A 20,401-nucleotide genomic window follows, 5' to 3' on the forward strand; every position below is an offset into this window, starting at 1 on the left:
TCTCTTCAGAAAGAAAAAAACCCTTTCATGGTAAATCCCTGCTGGAAACAGCACACTTTCATCTTAATCTGGCACGTAGTACCTATGTGTCGTTGCATCTCGGAAACGACGAGCTGCTGAAATTAGGAACACCAAAACAAGCAGGATGCCAATAAATAAATGCTTGTAAAGTGCACTGAAGCTGAAAAGCATGGCGTGTGATTACTAGATGAAGACCAGCATTTAAACAATGTCTGGTGTCTCATAATTTCATCACTGAAAACAAATTTCTGGTTTGGCTAAAAGGCTGCTGAAGTTCTTCCGTTGGGCTCATCAGACCAGATCAGATGTTGAAAACGATCACTAGCACAAACCAGCGTATGGGACCGACAGCCAGAGAGCTGACATGGCATGAGCAAATGGAAGGAGATTACAATCAATTAATTAGGTATGATTTATACCACTTAATTTCTTCCACTTATTTGTTATCCTTTCTGTATTTTATTCTAATTAATTTCCAAGCTGAATAATAAGCATAGCTATGTGCCTGATGCTTTAACCTCTCTACCAAGAGCGGTTTTCGCAGGGTTTTCCAGGGGTAGGATGATGTGCCAGCCTGGAGCACGCCGCAATCACACTGATACGCATCAGATGGTGCTTTGTTATATGCAGCTTTTCTGACCCTTCGATCTGGGAAATCTCCTCTCATCAGGCCTCTGATACGGGGCACTGACTCCCCTGCTTCCCTATGCATGTCTTGCAGGCATATCTTCTCCCCACTGGTCGGGCAATTGCTGTGATCTTTCATCTGATTTTATGATGCCATGAAAAAACAACCCTCATTTCCCGAATGTATTATGCTCAGAAATGACGGTGCTTTGCACTCTAATGCTTTCTTATGTCACTTGAAATGCCTCCTGCCCTGGGAACCCAACTTTCATTTTTTGGTGCAGTTTGACACAACCCCGGAGCAGGTTCCATCGAGGGAGGGAGGTACATCTACGTGTATGAGTGTATAGATAGATTTTATATATTGATTTATTTATTTTTACAGTCACGAGGAGGAAACCTGCCCAGATGAGGTGAGATACATTTTCTGTAAATTCTTGCCTTTTCCTACAGGTTAGATCCTCAAAACTGCACAATTTTACTTTCTGCAGCAAAAAACCACCTGGAAACAACACTGTACTATTTTCCTACATGTCTAACCCACCATTTTCAAGAAAAAACACCACCAGAATATCCCTGCAGATGCTATTTAAGATCCTTTAAGCATTCGACTTGTTGGGCAGTTGATGCAGCGCACCATAACAGCTCTCATTTTGCAGGAGATTCAGGGGCCAGGGGTCTCCGGCACAGCTTACAGCACACGGGATCTCTCCATGCAGCTCTGGTTGCTGCCCTGCTCTTCCTTGCAAAGAGCTGAACGGAATAATCTGACTTTTTCTTGGAACTTGGTCAGGATGCCAATTTTTTGACCCAGGACTGATTCAAACTGTGCAGCGTAAAAATCTGCATTGTAGTCTATTTCCCCAGCCACTTCTAAGAATACTTTCAACCATGGCAGAGATTCCTGATGCTCCTCCATAAGCGTTTTCTCATCCACTTCTTTTCTCTTCCGTGTTTTTCCAAACAGCACTGAAAAAAAGTGACTGGGGGGAAGAATTCCTTGTCTGCCTGTACCCCAAATGGCTGTAACGCAGCTGTCCTGGGGTAGTTCTGAACAGTCTAAGGTTTCTTCACACCTTTCAGCTGATGTGGAAACCTGAACACCTCCTGTCAGGGATATCCAAGGGAATTTAAACTCCCCACCAGCTCCTTCCCATGGCTGGCACACTGTATGTTGTTAAGGGTGTGCTTGCAGGACCTCATTCCTGGAGAGACAGTGACAATCGTGAAGGTTCAAGAGTTTTCCCCTGTAAATGAGCCCCTTGGGACCTGGGTGAGCTTGCTAGCCCTGAATGGGATGTGGGCTCTCTTATGCCCCAACACCCAACTCAAGGCACAGCCTGAGTGCCAAGGAGCTTTTATTATTATCAGCCCCCTCCAGCTTTGTTCGCCTGTCTGCAGTGGAGATGTCAGCTCCTCCCTCATTCCCAGCCAAATCAATCAGGGAAAACTTGGCATACAAATGCCCTTTCTTCTTGAGCATGATCTGGAAGATGGCATGGCTCCAGGAGGAGTGAGCGTTGGCAGAGGACTTGACTGATGCGTGACACTTGCTACCCATTTCAATTAGCTTGATGACATCTTCTGTACTGGTGACTTTTTTCTCCCACCGCCCCACCACTTGGATCTGCTGTTTCTCACCTTCCAGCACTCTCAGCTGCTGCTTTTGGTTCAGAAGGTCAAACACTTTGCTCCCATCAATCTTAAAGAAGGCCCCGTAGACTCAAAGCTCCAGTTTCTAGCAGCTGAGGTCCTGCAGCCTGCAGAAGACATCCTCCACAACCAGTATATAGATCCCTCAGAGTTCCTGAAAACTTCTCTTCATGGTGGGTGTCTTGCCGCTGCCTGTCTGGCCATTGAAAAATCAGGTAGCCATGTCCCAGATAAAAAAACACCAACCAGGGGCTGTTGCTTGGTGGCATGATCATCGAAGGCACAGTCAAAGCAGAAGGCCTGGTTGTCTGGGTGCCATGTGAGGTTCAGCTTCTGCTGAGCTTCATACATCACCGCCACGTCCCGGCAGGGCACTGTTACTCCATCGCAGCTGCTGCGCTCAGCCCGCCTGTTGGTTCAGTGGCTGCTTCTGAACACACGCAGATGTGATGGGGCTGCCACGGTGTCGTAGCCCGCAGGGCCTCGCAGTCCAGGTGGCTGTGGCGCTTCTGGATTGTGGCCATCACGCCAGTGCTGGGGCAGAGTGAAGCAGCCTCCTGCACCTCCAGCCACCGCCATTCCTGCTGTTCTCACAGCCTTTCTATCTGCCACACGCGTGGTGACGTCCTACTGGGTCTGCAGCCCCTGGAGCCAGGCCAGGCAGCCACGGGGCCTCTTCTGCTCCCAGGTGGCTTCTTCACTTTGATGGGCTGCGCCATCCATTCACTGACCAAACTCTGGTCCCCTTTTGCTGACTGCGGGGCCTTGATGCTGGTCATGGACGTGCTCCCTTGGCCAGGTGAGGGCTGAGGGCAAAGATGAGCTGGAGATCCGCCTGACTGCTCTTGTTGGTTCCTTTCTCAACCCACTCTGCAGGGATGCTGGAAGTGCTTTCACGGAGCTCAGCATCACCAGTGCCAGGCGGATGCGCCCATCGTTGTGTGCGATCTCCACGCAGGTGCCCAAGCGGATGCACTCAGACTGCCCAGCAACACTGTCACTTGCCCCTGGGCCCCGGCTGCGGGGCAGAGGAGCTGTCCTGGCCGAGCAGGCAGGGCTGGAGCTTGTCCCTGGCCATGGGGCATCTCACAGGGCTCAGTGCTGCCGGAGCCCTGCAATGTGGCACAAATGCCCAGGTGGCCTCCCTGGGGGGTGTGGAAGGGCCCAGCTTCAAGGTTGAAAAGAGAGGTGGTTTTAATCAGCTGTTATGGGTGGAAGGAACATAAAGCTGCCATCACCTGAAAAGGCCTGTTTGAGTTTCCAGGCTGGCGGGCAGCTGCTGTGACACATTGTGTCTAATTAGATCAGTCACGTTGCGTTAAGCTAATGCTGGTGACACAAGAATTTATAGCAATGACACAAGCGCAGAGACTCAAGAGAGCCTTTTTGTCCTGCAGTGACCACACAAAAGTGCAGAAAACAACATGTTGTTTTCAATTACCTTGAACATAAATTTTGAATTCTTTTAAAAAGCTTTGCATGCCTTGAAATCCCGGCTGAGAAAAAATGGACTTAGTAGAAAATGAATAAAAAACATTGCAGCAGCATAAGTGCAATGGGTACATCTGCATCCACAAGAAAGAATTTGATATCAATTTGGTACTGGTACAGATGATGTTATTCAGTTATTATTATTAATAATTCAGTTATCTGGATTCCTGGGTAGAGAATTTCAAAGTTCCAGCTACAGGAAAAAATCTTTTTAACATCTTGGCTTATGTAAGAGTTTTGGTTCATTCTGGCAGGTAGATTCAGACCTTCAGTGATGAGGACCATCATTTACAAAAATATTCAAACATTATAATAGCCCTAAGAGGAACGTGGGCAGAAACAGTGGTAAACGTAACATATGCTTGAAGCAAATAAAACCAGTTCAGAAGGTGTATTTTAGAAGGTCTCCATTTGTTCTTGCCTTTTGACTGGTAACTTAAAATGATGAATTCAGGCAGTCTGAGGTCCCCAAAAGGGAACAGTAAGGAGAATCTTGGATGTCCTTATTTACCACTCTTCCTGGAGCCAAACCACCAATTAAGCTGTGTCATAATTTCTTGAAGGAAAGCAATTAATATTCACATTTTTTTTTTTGCCTGGGGGATGTAGGCACTGTGACTACTGTTGCTTTCAGCTGCTTGCCCTTTCCTAAATCCTCACACCTTTGAACATGCTTTAAATGTAATTCAAAACATCTTTATGTGGGGAAACGATGTCACTGTTAGAGAGGGATCTAGTTCTTGGGTCTCCATCTGAAAACACGAGCCTGATGAAGGATGCAGAGTAGCAAAACAGCAGCAACTTGTTGGCCAGATTTTGGAGATAAAAACCTGCCGTGTACCCTGTGAGATAAGCTGGAAGAAACACAGAGCGCCAGGGATATAGGGTAGAGCAAAGCTGTGATTTTAAAGGCTTGTTCACCTTTCCATGGCAACGTTGCCTCTCTTAGTACAAGTCCTCGCTCAAATTCTTTTGTCAGATCCAGAGGTCAAAACACCCCGGAGTAGCAGGCTGCAGCAGCCTCCCATGAATGGGCCAGAGGGATATAACGAAATCAATCCTTGTGGCAAACCACTTCTCTGTTTAATGTTTGGAGACATTTTTAGAAACTCAGATGGGCATCAGAGTTCAGTCAAGCTTTTGCTTGAAGAATTTGACATTCGCTCTTGGATAGCTTAACAACTTTTATTCATCTGATGTTCCTAGAGGATACATATGCTGCAACATGTGCTCGAGTAACTCTGCAATCATACCCACCAAGCTGTGTAAGCAGTTGCTCATCTTGGTTTTAATTAGTGATGTTGTAAGAGAAGATCACTCAATTTTGTAAAAGTATTGAAATAGCCCCAAATAACCATAACGGAAAACTAATTTGGGGAGTGTTACTAGGCTTAGTACAGCGGTGCTCACAGCAAGGTGGCGCAGTAAAGGAGCCCACCTGGCTGAGGGTTGCCACCCAGTTTCAGTTAGATCCAGATTAATTTTCCAGCGCTCCAAGAACACAAATTTTCAGCCCAAATACATACTGAAGAAAACCAAGGGACTTCCAGATACTTACAGTTGTATATTCCCTGCCTAGAAAAGGTAATATAACCTCACTGCAGGGCCAGGATGATTTTGGATCTGTGATAATATGCTTAGTAAATAAGACAACCACACTTCAAAGCCTCTGACCCCAAAAGGAGCCAAAGATGACAGTATTTTTCAGGGTTGGACCATATGCTGAGTAACCAAAAAGATAAAATTGTTACATTTGGGTTTATCTAGAAAACCAGCAGTGGCGTAACTTGCCAAAAAATAAACTCAGAAATTATGCTATTGATCAGGCACAATTTTTTGACTTCTTTCAGAGAAGCATCCTGGAGAACACAAATATCCAAATATGTGTTTTAAATATGAGTCTCTCCTGAGACAGAACATCAAATCAGTTTTTTTACAGCATTGTTGCAAACTGACACCGAGCAGCTGCTGAGCTCATTAGATCGCACCAGGCTCCTCTGCTTGCCTGGCACAGCCACACAACCTGAAGCTGATTTAGTTCTTCCTGAGCTCAGCCTACATCCCAGCCCCTCTTCCACAGTAAACACTCATCAATTGTCCTTTCCCAAACAAACCCCAAACCACTCTTTACTGAGAGCCCACCTGTTGAAATTCAAGTATTTGTATAAGCATAAGAATGTGCTTGGATTTATCAGCATGTTTGGTTTTAAAGGAGGTGGCTTCAGTTTTCAGCTCCTGCATGTAACGGTAAGGGCTGACCTGTCGTTAGCCCACAGATCTGACATCCCGATGGGAAATGGAGCAGCGTGACTTTCTGAGGCTATGGATAACGGCAGCCTCCAGTGAGTTCTGCTTCAGGTACCGCTATTAATTCATCACAGTGAGTACTAAAGCTTGACACTCAAAACTAGAGCGTACCTTTCAAAATGGCAATGCTGTGCATCCGCTTCAGTCATTTATATAAGGGATTAATCCTTGTGAGAAAGCTGCTACACCATGGATGGCCAAACCCCCGTCCTTGTAGGGACCTGAGCTGCCTCTGCACTGGGAAGAAATGCTACCAGGAGAAAACAGAACAGGGGAGTTCTGCAGAGACTGTGACAGGCAAATACAGCGGCTAACTGACAAAGCAACTAGAAGTAAACATTCCAAATGCACTCCTATTCAATTATTCTAATCCATTTAAAAGAATCCATTTTTTTCCCTTCACTTCCCTGATGTAATACCTTGTTGCTGTTTCAGACTTTAGGATGCCAACTTGAGGTGTGGCCCCAGTTACATCTTACTATTTGCCCTTGCATCTTTAACAGTTTTTTGCATAAGGCTGGTTTATAATTCTAATAAAACACCCAGTCCCACAAATTATAGAGCAGTAATTCACACCTGCTGCATTTAACAGCTCTCAGCCTTCAACCTGACTCCAACAGCCCCATCTTGTGAAGTATTGGACTGTCAGTCACTCCCGGGAGTGCCCTCCTGCTCCCTCTGCACCGTGGCGTCTAATTGCTGAAGTAATCATGTGTGATTTTGTACATAGGAGAACCCAAATTTAGGTAAGTGCCTCTTTTATAAGGAATATGCTTTAAAAAAAAAAAAAAGACTGTACTTGGCTTGAGATTACATGTTTTAAACTCTGACAAATATTAATGGTTTTGATGGCTATGCATTTACAAGCAGCTTTTATCATCCAACACAGATGGGGAAAATGAGAGATTAAACAAGCACTATGATCAATTAATCAGTAATTAAAAAAAAAAAAAAAAAAGTAGTGCAAAATCCTCTTCCTAAAGCATAAGGGTGGCTGCGTGCCTGTTACCTTAGAGGTGCTGAAGTCCTTGACAAATGTGGGATGTCCCAGCCACAGCCCTAGTCCAGGGGACCGAGAGCCACCCGCTCCCATCCTCACCCTGGGATACCAGAGCAGCTGCCTGTGCCAACCCAAGCACATGCAGAGATCAAACCCCCTCTTCCAGTTCTCCCAGACAAGCACCATCTTAAATCAGGACCCAAAGGATGAGGATGTTTTGATGTTAATTTCACCTCTTTGTCAGATCCCAAATAGTAAATTAACATAAAATTACTGCCTCAGTGCTCCAACTTCCCTGCAGCATCCTGGGGACAGAAGCACACATCTGGACAGAAAAGGCGCAATTGTTACCATGGTAAGAGGTAGCTATTCTGTAATATATCAGAAAGTTTGTGTTGGATTAGAATTGGAGAATTGTCACAAGGAAATGTTGCCGCAAACCCAGATGCTGGGGTGTAATCAAGATTCATGTCCACGGGTATTTTTAGGGATGGTTATTTATTGACCAGCATTAAGGTGGCATTTAAAGACCTCATGTTAAAATCAGGACTCTGTTGTGCTGAAGAGCATGTAAATATTTCCAGAAAAAGACAAATTTTCTTCAGCAGACAGCAGTTATCGAGTAGAGAGGAAGGGAAAGGAAGAGGACAGTGTCTCCAGAGAGGGGAGGGGACCAGTCTTTTCCAGTCTTTAAAGCTTTTGTTTATCTACAAAGAAAACCTGAAATGAATTCCAACGCATACTGTGCAACAGCTTAAAACCTTGTAACTTATTCAAACACCCATCTAATAATTTGCAAACATACATTGATTTTTTGTTTGTACTTTTTAAAATACTACCATATTAAGGAAGAAAGTAAAGGATTTGCAATCTTGCTATGAGTCACCAGAGAATAAATGCAATGTGCAGCAGCAAAGATATAATGCACAGTCTGTTAAAAGAAGATGCTTTACTATCACAGGATGTAAAAAAAGAAAAAAAAAGAATCCCACATTTCTTCTGTTGCTTTTCCACTGCTATGAAGCTAACTGTCAGCTCGCCCTACGTGCAAAAAGCTGCAGTCACAACCTACAACTTTAATACAGACAACCTGTCCTTTCTTCTAAAACACGGCGTTTCAGATGAAACCGATGAGGCAAATAACAGTCAGTGTGTCACACTTCATGGGAGTTGTATGGATGGTAATCTGCCCACATGCAAACTCCTTGCAAGACCAAGACCCTGATCACAATTTGTAAAAGAAAAACCCAAACAAACCCAAAAACACACTCAAAAAAACACCCAACCAAACCCAACTCAAAAAACCCCAAACAAACCATGAGCCTCAATAAGGGAAACAACTGTAAGCAGGAAAGCACAGATGGGGTCTGCCATACCGAGGGACCTAGAGGACTTGCAGAACATTTTTTGGAGAAGTGGGAACATTGCCAGCTCCACAGTTTTCCATCAGAGCTAAACCGTGCTTCTCTAAGCGATGGAAGCAACTTTCATTCATATTACAGAGTAATAAAACCCAAAGCAAAATAATTATTGTTGTCATTACAAAAGAGGATAAATCCTAGCAAACTCAATGAAAGTTTGGGGTTATAATGAGTTACCAAAAAAAAAAAAATAAAAATGAAAGCAATATACTCTTTTCTTAATATTTTAATGAGGCACAGTCAATTTTTATTATTATGTATTTACTAGTCTCTTCCTGGCAGAAAGCAGTATTTGAAATTAATGTAACTAATCTCAAAATCAGGGAGTGAATACTGCCAATTCATACAACAGTTTATTTAGGTCTAATTCATTTCAGAGTTAGAAACATTCTGTTAATGTTTAATACACGGAGAAGCTTTTAGTAACGAACTCTAATTACTGAATCTTTCCGACTACCCTCATCTGGCTGAACATGCAATCAGAGTTGTTCTTAAATGCTCCAAGATCCCCTTTACAAGACTTTCATTAAAAAAAAATATGGAGCTGTGCAGTCATATAATTGTTTTAAGCCCTAACATTTCAAAGGACTTAACAAAATGTTAATTAAAATCTGATCCGACTCTCAGAGACACGCAGATGTAGCTGGGTTTTGTTGGTTACAAGGATCTACAACTGCAAACCACTCTCCTTGCATTTGGGTACCGAGCAACCAACCCCAAATGCCAGCACCCCCAAATTCTAGGGCTTTCTGATGAGTGCTGGGTGACCTTCGTGCTCTTCGAAGTTGTGGGGAACACAAGGTTTTTGCAGTTCTGAAAGTCACGCTACCTACCTAAGTGCTCACGCATGGATTGTAAGTGACTCACTCTAGATTTCAAATTTGTAAAGCTGAGACATAGAATAATTTTTGCAAAAACCAGTTGAAGGCTGTTATCCTCTCTTGGTTGGCACCAGTAAGGGCTTGCTTCCCAGTCACCTGGCTGTCACCGTGCTGATAGATTCCAGCACTTTGTGAACAGCGTATGCAGCTCTTCTATGTTTAGGTAAGAGATTACAAGGACTATCGATCCTCATGCTCTTGTGTACAATATTAACATGGTCTAGACTTTAATGATTTATACCGTGGACTAGTATTTTTGAAGTATATTAGGAGTAATTCCAACCCACAGAAGGGATGAAGCCTTGTGAGGGATCCAGCTTGCCAAGTATAGCTTAGAAATGTTTTTGGCTGGTTAAGTTTATTTCTCCTGCTAAGTTCAGGCCATAACGTTTGAGGATAGATACTCACAGGAGCTCAGGGGGATGTGAATTAGAGCTTGCACACGAGCCTGCTGAGTTCTCTCCTTGCTTCTACTGGGAGGGGCAGCGTGGGCTGGGAACGTGAATCTTAGTAAGAGGCTGGGAAAGGAGTAATACCCTGAGTTCTAAGCTGAACCCCACCAAAGGGAACCGGTGAGCTCAGGAAAGGTACTTCATGTCTCTACCCGTCTTCTGCAAATCGTAGGAAAACATTTTGGCATCTGTCACGGCCTTTACAAGATTTAATTGTTATAAAGGGCTGTATATGTACTCAACATTGAACAATCTTATGCAAAGTAGTGGACTGAAAGTGCATCATGTACTAATACAGTAACCTAGGTGATCAAACAAAATAGCCTCTAAAAATATTATGGATGTTTAGGCTTCATCATGTGCTATGAGGGAAGAATCTTTGGAGGAGCAGCTTTGGTATCTTTCACTGTAATGGCTGTCAGGTTCCTTTCAATCTCTTTTATAAAATGTTTCTCTGACTCCTGGACAAGGCAGTGCTCATTAGTTAGCTTGTTCCGGAGCTAACAAACAAAAATTTATACCTAGACGACATGTCCATGTTCAGACAGCCTCCCTGGAAAACCGCAGGTTCTGACATCAGATTTCATATTCAGATAGAAAACGTCTAAATATTAACTCTGGTTTGCAATGTGCTGTGTCTCCTTTTGTGCTCTATGACAGCTCGTCCAGGAAAGCATAATCACCTTCACTCAGCACAGCATCTGGGACATTTAAAGAAACAGAAAGGAACCCTTCCAGGCTAGATGATACTCTCCAAGCCATGGAACTGTTCTGACAAGATGCCAACAACGTCTTGTGGTCAAGACAGTGGTGACTCCCAGCTATACAGATGCCAAGCTCCCAGGCAGTAACCTAACTAGCGATACAGAGCCAAACGCTGACACCCTTCCTGACCTGAAGATGTAATTTATTCTGATCAGTCCTAATGCAGCGGTAAGCTCTGCGGACTCCCGTGGGTGAGCGATGACTCTCATTGCCCGTTACACTTGAGTTGATGCTACTGAGGGAATGAGCTGACCTGAACGAGGCCCCGCTGGACCAGCCAAGTGCTACTCAGTAAGCAATGTACGGTCAGCCCGGGAGAATCCGGCACTGCGGGGTGTTAAACGTCTCCTCTTAGCGCTCACGGCCAGAACAGCACAGTTGTTTGGCTACCTAGAGGGTGGCTTAGTAGGGCTTACCAATAAATCCCCAAGCAGAGCATACCCTAATGCCTCTTGAAAATCAGTGCATGGTGGGTGCTTTGGAGCCATTTGGCATATCTTACTAGCTACACACCTACCTCTCAAGTTTGAACAGCAGGTTTACTAATGGGCTTAGCACCTAAAATCCCCCTAAAGCAATAAGAAATGAAAGAGCATAGCTCTTTTTAGGCTGTGACCCTACATTATCAATAAAGGCTGTTGGGATTGCCAGTGTCATGTAACAACAGTGCAGTAGCTATAAGCTAATTCCAACAGAAAGAGGAGTTGCTTCATGGTAACGCTACCACGTTCTCTGCTACACGTGCAGTAAATAACTCACTGCAGGGCTACAGTTCCAAATATTTGCACACATGAGTGTTTAAAAGTTTTCTAGATTATTCCTAACACTTGTATATTGGACAAGACGCGAATCTGCTTTCTTGTGTTTTTCCCCCCTCCCCCCTTTTGTGTTTATGTATCTGCTTGAAAAACCACCTCATACATAATGCAGTGCAATAAACTGCAGCACGGAATGGCTGTGCAGCCTTGCCCATGTGTAAATAGCAGGAGAATCCATTACTCACAATGTATCCTTCCAATGCAATTCAAGTTTGACAAACATTAAACAATTTGAACCGACTGCAGAAAGCAGTGCTTCCTTTGAGTGCCTTTTAGGAAGCTCATCATCAAGCTATTCTTCAAAAATGCTAGCTGGAATTAATGATTTCCATTAGGTAAATGACTATGTGCTGAAACAATGCTGAGGTACACCATTAAGCATTGTCTTTGCTAAGAGGTAATGCTGTTTCCCAGTTCCAACGTTTGTCTCCTTGGCTTGTTTTAAAAATCTGCCTCAATCGCAGCCGCTTTGTGTTGTACGTGTGTGTATCCGGCTGTGCACGTTATCTAGCATAATGTTACCCTTTGATTAGAATTTAAAACGCAGCTTTTACTTCTGTGAGGTAGCACAGCCTCATTTGTTGTGCTTCATTTACATAACTGAAGAGCAAGTCCATTTTCCGTTAAAATAGATGTCCTATTTTAGAACATTTAAAACAAGCAGCACCAGACCACAGTAAGTTTAATGCAAAGCGTTGTTCTCCCCTACCAGCATAGATCACGAGTCACTCTATTAAAACCAGGCTATATCCAGACAAGGTTAATTTAGAAACAGGATTGCTACATTTAAATAAAATCTTTCTTTTATGTCCATTGACTAAAGAGTAAACACTGCAGAGCAAAAAGTGATTCATATTCTAGCCTACCAGAATTTAAGTAGTTTGCAGGAATAAGTCATGAATTATACTACATTGAGACATTGCATGACAATCACAGAGTTATTTTTCCCTTTAGCTGTGATTAGCCCCATGCATGCTGGTCTGCAGATTTACACCAGTGCGGTGGTGCAAACCCAGCTTTATCACCCGGGCAGTCCCAAATGAAGCACATGGTGGCTGGGAAAACCAGTGAGTTGTTTCAGGAGACTCACCAGTAGTGGAGATTGCAACAAGAAATTCTGAATTGACTTTTCCTTTTTTCATTTGGAACCATGAAAATTTTCCCCAAATTTGAAAATGTAAATACCTCAACCAGTTTTAACCAGCGCTGATCAAAAAGTATTTCCTAGAACTGCTGGCTCTGAGCCCCAGAGCTGCGGCCACAGCCCTGAGCTGCAAGGATGCATCCTCTGACCAACACACACCGCTGCTCTTGGTGTGGCCGGTAGCATTGTAGAGCATTTCTCCTAGCTCCTACACAACAAGCTACAAAAGCCCTCCACCGCCAGCTGGGTATTCTTTAGAAGGAGCCAGAAAAGGGCTGTTCCACATTGTGCTGAGTATCAATCCACGGATAGGCACGTGGGTCTAGATGGGGCAGGAGAGACGAAAGCAGAGAAGGAAGAAAACAATGGGCTGGAGTGGTGGGATCTCTCCTGTTTTCTGCTTGGATTTAGCTGTGAATATGCACATTTGTGCTAGGCAATCAAACCTGGTACTGCTTGTGCACGGTGGGGATATCAGGTAAGAAGGAGGAGTCAAGTCACAAAGTGCTACGCTCAGTATACAGCCTGGCCTTCTATAAAAAGGATCTTTAGTAAATGACAAATAAAGGATTAACTGCCTGGAGTACTAACCTTTCTACTTTACTATTTATAGCTTTTCAAGTTATTAGCTTTTTAATTAACACTGAAAGATCTGAAAGCACCTAACTATATTGTACAGTAATTACATTAACAAATTACAGACATGAAAATTAAAATTCAGTTGCTGTAATATTCTGTTTAGAAATGTGCAAATAGAGTTGATGTTTTGCTATTAAATGCTTCTCAGATGTGATGTTTCTAAATGAAAAGAGAAAGTGTACCTTTATAGTATCCCTTTAAGTGCCTGTGCCCTCATTTGGAATTAGTAAACACAAATGGCACTCTGAACTTTGGAAATACCCCTTTCGTAACCTCGCTCCAGTTACAACAGTTTCCTAAGTTACAAACGGTATATATATTAGGACAGCAGTTTTACACCAGGGTTCTGGATATAGTCAGCTTAATTTTCTCTCCTTTTTTCTCCCTGTCTGTATACATATGTGCTGGTATACATATATATGCACAAGGAAGAAGCTAGAAGACTGTATAATACTAATTGTCAGTTATATACACATTCAGAAACACAAGGGTTTCCCTTTCTGGTCAGCCAAATTCACAGATTTGCTTTCTCCCACAAAAGATCTACCCACGGCAGGCAGGTACGGCCTTTGGCAATCCCTGCAAACATGATGCCAAAGCGGCTGTACGCTGTTTCCAAACAGGACCTACTAAGCTTCTCCGGTTTTGCAAACGGGATGGTTCAGAAAGTCTCGGAAGGGGAACAAGGAGGAGCACACACCCCAGCCCGTGCTGGCTGATGGATCAGGGGGAGCCAAACCCCCAGCCTCCCGCCGGGCTGCTGGAGAGGAGGTGGCAGGAGAGCTCCGTGTACCGAGCCCCCTGCTTTAACGCCAAGTTGATAGTTTATGATAAATGTGTGGGCAAGGTGTGGTGCCCAACCATGCCATGGAAGTTAACATTAACCATTCTGCAGAGGCCCAGAAAAGGCTTATGTATCACTTATATCTAACATAAGGCTAATACTGCTGATTAATGAGGTGGCATTTAATCAGTTTACAAGACCTACACTCTGCCTGAAGTAACCACAAAGAGCTCAGTATTAGCATTTATTTAGCTTCACTGCCTGAGTGACGATACATAGCTATGGGAGAAGATTCCTGCCTTAAGAAGATTAATATATATATATAGTCTCATAACTTCAGCAAAGTTATTCCTAGGTTACTCCAGTGTAACAGCAGAAGACATATTCTGCCATATAATCCAGATTTCCTGCTAAGTTTTCCCATACTGAAGTGATTGAAAAACTCAAACCACCTAACACTGCTTCAGGAGTCTCAAAATCATCTGTTAGTTTGTTTTATCTGACACATAGTGGAAGTAATAGCCTGGTGATCATGTTGTAACCAGATTACTAGAAGATTTATTATTAATTATTGCATAAAGAGACAGCAATATGTGTGGTGCTGAGTAATGCACAGCAGGGAGAGGTAACCCCTGCCTGAAGTATTTTACAGTACAAATACATAAGCAGTATAACTGGCATAGGGACCTAGCAAAAGAGGCTTCTGGTTTAGATTGCATTTATCTGCGTCTTAGGAGATGGACCTCATTTTAGCTGATGTCATTTGACGCTGGTGTCCTCCTTGGAATTAGTGAGTCATTATTCGTGGTCAGTGTATACATATAAAACAAATGACACCCCACCCCAGCTCTTGCTGTTGGAAACATCAAGGTGCTTGAGCAGGGAAAGGGGCTGTGGCTTTGTTACTCTGTGAATCAGCAATTTGTGTGCAGGAGATGCGCAGAAGAAAGCGTGAGAGACACTGGAAAAGTTGGCAAAGAACATTTTGAGTCCACTGCCTACTGCAGAGCAGCAACGGGAGTGCCTGTGCAAGGCCATGGTGCTTTGCATCCACCTGCAGCTGTGAGATTGTCAAGTAATGTCCCTGCGATCTGCCGCTGCTGCTGGCACTGAGCTGAAGCCTTCCTTGGACAAGTAGCCCGGGACTGAGCAGCAGTCAAGCCTGGAGGCAAAGCCATGGCCAAGCTGACCCATAAAAATTGCTGGGTTCTGGCCCTGCTTCTTTGTGCATCAGGGAGATCAGTGCTGTACCACCCAGCTCCAGCAAACCCTGACAAAAACACCCACATGTGACCTTTCGAGCACCAGGTAAGGGAACAGTTGGAGGGCAGTGGAAGGACATCAGCAATTAAAAGGACTTGCCTTCATCCCTACTGAAACATTAATAGTCTGACTAAAACAACTCACTTGGGTTTTAGTGTTGAAATGATCAAGCCTTTGCTGGACCCACTCGGTTTGGGTGAGAGGACCGTGTTTATTCATAAACAGTGATTTAGGTGGTAAATTGTACACAGGGAACAACAAGCTAAAGGTCCAATAAAGACATAGGCTTAGTAGCGCTCTAATGCTAACAACACACACAAGCCACAGTACCTGAAAAAACACTGAACATCATTATTCAGTGGCTGATGAACCTACAGAACTGCCTTGTCTCAGTTGCTATTAGTTCAGCAGATTTGTGCTGTGTGCACTGGTGGGAAAGATCAGTGCACAATTTTTAAATTGCAGACTTATTGCTGTGGAATAACGTAAGACTGAACCGAAGAACTGAAAAGCAGCGTGCTGCCATGCCTTCACAGACAGCTGCCAGCTCCTCAAGCCTTCCCAGCAGCTCAGCCTCCTGCAAGTAACCTGTTCGTTCCTATGATTTATTTTTTGGACACAGAGATCCCTGTATTTTTTATAGATTCGAGTAATCGTGTACAGCTCTTTGAAAAGATGTTTTTTAATGGTATGATTAAGCAAGGCATCGTATAAGAAATACAAATGAGAACAAGCACTTCAGAGAAACGTTTGCCAGCTCTAACTTCATTGTTTTCCAAGGAATTACAGCAAGGATTAATTTATTTGCTTATGTTTAAAGCCTTAATATATCCGTAAAACATCAGCAGGTTGTCCAGCAAGGTTTTGGAATCTCCATTCTTAAGAAATTGAAAACCCAACTGAACACGTCCTGAGCAAACTGCTCTTGCTGACCCTGCTCCGAACTGGGGATCGGTCTGGTCAGTCTCCAGGGGTTCCAGCCACTCTGTGACTCTGAACACTCCCAGCTCAGAGATGCAATAGAAAATGTACATATTATCTATACATTTACATTAGGAAACTGCATTTGCTCAACTAATGTTTTACTTCCAAATACTGAGATACATAATACACACAGTGTTTTGGTAATGAGAATTACATAATGCTTTGGACTAGCTGAGAACTGAAACACCAAATTCAGCTCAGCAGGGAAATCCTGTTGTTCACACTCCAAGAGATGTTGCGGTTAACAGGAAAGGCAGTTTCATACTGAATAACTCCACAAAACATATAGATGGTTTTCCCTGGCAATTCTAGATGATTCTACCTCAGGTAACAGTCCAGCAAACCTCTTGAGCTTAACTTTGGGTATTTAAGTAGTTGTATCAAAGCCAATGTAAATCTGCTTCAATATTCTCCACTGTGCAGCTACATATTACAGTCTCTCCTTGCTCTGCTCAGCACTGCCCTGCTAAGGATATGGGTTCAAGATCAGGTTATCTGGTAACTGTGCACATTGCCAGCAATGCTGACCTCTACCCATCTCAGCCCTCATCAGAGCTGCATTGCCTCTAATCCTAACCTTAGTAGTACTCTACTGTCCAAACCCATAGCTGCAGCAATGACCAGAAGTGGAAATAAAACCACTCTTCCTGACGATAACCTCCTCCTATTTCTAGGTGATGAACTGGAACAGAACAAGCTGTGAATATGCTGCCCCCTATTCCCTGTTCCTAACCCCCATGGCTGACCCTACCTCTAACCCCTTCTCCAGCTGCATGTCCTATTCTAGCGACCGTCATCCAGAAATATTTTACCCTTTTCCTGTTTCTTAAGGTCTAAGATGATACAGATTAAACCGAGCTCTCGAGATACTACTACATCAAAATTTCAGCCTGACTAGAAGCCATTAGACCTCTGTCTATCCTGGAAGAAACTGAAGACATTCACCTGTAATGGTTTCAATCTGCATTTAAGATACTTTAACAATCCACTCTGAAAAGCACGGCCGTGAATGAACGTGAATTATGTTGACTGCGATCTTGGTATTTAGAATATCACATCAGCAGTTCCCTTCCCTTACAGAATCAGTAGATTCATTACAGGTTTTTTTTATGTCCTTTTTTAAGTGGCTGGAATTAGTCATTGATGTAGGCAGGATACCAGACTTCCTGGGTTTATGTTCTCATTAGGAACAATCAATCCTGAGCATCCCAATGGGATGGTGATCCATGTGGCAAGCAGCATGCAAAGTGCAATACCACTTCCTAAGGACCTAATCAAGATTGTTTCAATCCCTCTACTTGTCCCATATCCCCAGTTCCTTCATTCAACCTACATCTTTCACTTTACCAGCAGAGTCATAAAACTACATCCTCAAATAAAGCTCAGCTCGGTGCTGCTGAGAATCATTAGTGCCCATTTAGAATCCAGAGGGTTGGCAAGTTACAGGCACAAGATGAAGACCTTAAATCTTAACAAAAGAAATTCAAGCACGACAGACTTAAAAAAAAAAAAAAAATCAAGGTAAAAAGGCAGCTATGAACTCTTCTCAAGATCCAATCCATCCCCAAACACATGACCAGCAGTGGCTGAAATGAGTTTTGAAATTTTTCCCTTTGGACCTGAATGCTCCCTTAGCTGCTTTTAATTATTGTAGTTAAATGCAGAAAAGTTTTAACTGCAAGCTTTAAACATCCTTTTAAAGATAACTTGAGGGAGTTGAGATCAGGAAAACAAAGAATTAAATAAGCTTTCTGTCTTTTCCAATCTGCATTGCGTTTCCACCCAGTGCCCTGGCCTTTTATCCTCCTCTCTCTTTTCAAGAAGGTTCATTAACAAGCATCTTCAGAAAGAATAAGAAAAGAGGACGGCGCATATGACTGCTGGCAGACTGAAATGCATGTCTACAGCTGGCCCAGCACTTGGGAGAAAAGGAATTCTGACAAAGTTGGGATTTGTGTGCGGTTCATCAAGGATAACTATCTTCATAGAGTCACAGAGTCATAGAAAGGTTTGGGTTGGAAGGGACCTCAACAATCATCTAGTTCCGACTCCCCTGTCCTGGGCAGGGGCACCTTCCACCAGACCAGGTAGCTCAAAGCAGATCTGAAGGTCTTCTGTTCGTCTTAAATTCGAGAGCCAACAGGGAGACTTACTCAGGATATTCTCTTTGATAACTATGTGAAAGGACTTTGCAAATCTGTGCTGGCACTTGCCTTCCTGGTGAGAAGGCTCCCAAATGATACACAACCACATCAAGGAGCGAGTCAGTCCCTGATTTCTACAAACTCAGGGAGATCTATGAGGACCTGTAACATGTGGAACTTAATCCACAGGTTGCATGCTAAGTCAGTTCAAATAAATGGTCTGGCTACACCCAAAGACCTGTACAGTTATGAACACACTAAAGGAGCTTGGTTTCAGCTTGCCACAGCCAGTGGATCAATCTTTTATTTTTTCCTTCTTTGCATCTTTCTGAAGTTAAAAAAAAAGAAAAGAGAAAAAAAAAAAAAAGGGAAAAGATCTGCACCTCTGCCTACGAAGCAGTGATATCTAGCTCTCAATGGCACTGCCTGAGTTCTTTTGTGCATCCTTCTCCTTGGGCATTTCCAGTATTTCATTCTGTGGATTCATTTTTACGTGGCAGGCTTTCTCAGGTGAGCTTTATGGAAAGCCATTATTTCCTCCTCTAACTTTTTCAGAGCATACGCCAGGAGAAACTAAAAGCAGCCTTATAATTTCCCAGGCTGGCAGCGTTCCACTGCTTTATCTTTCAGCCAGCCTAATAAGCCAGGAGTGAAAAGCAGCATTGCAATGGGCGGGAGAGGAGAGACGCAGAACGCATCAGCGAGCAACAAGAAATCAATATGGATGTATACATGGCCACATATGAGAAAAGTCAATATATTATTAGCTGGAAAAAAAGCTGTCATTCAAGACCTGTAATTGTCATTCTGCTTGCCAAAGGCACAGTCGCGGGCTGGAAGCGCCCAGCATTCAGAGGTTGCCACGAAAGGTCTGTTGGGTGTCAGTCAGCGTACACCATGGAGGCATGAAGGAGTAAGAATACAAGGAAACATTTCACCAAAACCATCAACATTTTAACTGACATCTCTGTTGGTAGCTGGAACTAGTTTCAAAACTACAGCATCCACTGAGTATTGCAAAAAAGACAGGCCTATTTACTGTTCTGGGGAAAAAAAATAGATTAGCAGGCATGTTGTTTAGCATTTGGACTGCCGTTCTGCCACCCGTTAGTGAAACCATAAATATTCAGAAGAGGTTAAGCTATTACATGTGCAGGGGACATAAACATTGTAAAGATTCCAGCTTGCACTGCGATCATTAGGACAGTAATAGTTTTACCAAAACCATCCATGTTTCCACCTAAACAGTTAAAGCAGCAGTGTGATACCTGCTTACCCTTTCAATTAGGGAGGAAGCAGATGTGACGCAGAAAATCTTATTTGGATCATATTCTGCCTGACCTTTTAAGGTTGCCTGCATTCTTATTTACTGCTTCTTGGATTTGCACAAATTAATGTATTTATCTTTGCTAGAAAGATAAACAAAACCAAATTCATAAATACAGATTTATTTTCCCTGACTTTATCCAAAAGCAAAACATTTACTATTTCACTCACGCTACTTAATGCCCATCTATCAAATGTATTTGCAGGAGGAAACATGTAAATAAACAAATTGCAGTCCCTTGGGCACCTGCGTGGATCCCGATTTGGGACAATTCGTTGTGCTGAGCATGTTAGGAGTCTGAGCACTGACAAGGCTGGTTCCTGGTCCTCAAAAACATATATCTATCTACTTTAGCAAGATTACAATAGGGTCATATAACTAGATTGAAGAAGTCTAAGATAAAATTCTGAGTACAGTGATCAGCCATCATTTGTGACCTCTCTCACTGCATCAAATCCTGGTTTCCTTTCAGTGTACTCCATTCTTCTCACTCACCCTGGTCTCTTTAATGACTCAGCTCTTCCAGGCAGTGGCCCTCAGGAATTTCTAACATTACCCAGTACCGTCTGCTATCAGGATGCCAACTTCAGTGGGAATTTTTAGATGCGGCTGTTACAAAACTAAAGAAATAGGTAATGAAGTGTTGAACCCCAGGATAGAACATTTAGCAAATGAAATTT

General features: G+C 43.2%; 1 protein-coding gene across 1 annotated transcript; it reads right to left on the minus strand.

Moving 5' to 3' along the window:
- Positions 1–1,339: 1,339 nt before the first annotated feature.
- On the minus strand, positions 1,340–15,181 carry KIF2B (kinesin family member 2B). Its single transcript, XM_037400468.1, is given in 9 exon segments — positions 1,340–1,627; positions 1,630–1,971; positions 1,973–2,526; positions 2,529–2,712; positions 2,714–2,747; positions 2,749–3,091; positions 3,094–3,208; positions 3,211–3,371; positions 15,058–15,181. Coding segments are annotated over 9 exon segments (2,145 nt in total).
- Between the last annotated feature and the right edge of the window lie 5,220 nt (positions 15,182–20,401).

This window comes from Falco rusticolus, chromosome 1, assembly GCF_015220075.1.
Source record: "Falco rusticolus isolate bFalRus1 chromosome 1, bFalRus1.pri, whole genome shotgun sequence".
In the NCBI taxonomy this organism is placed as follows: Eukaryota; Metazoa; Chordata; class Aves; order Falconiformes; family Falconidae; genus Falco; species Falco rusticolus.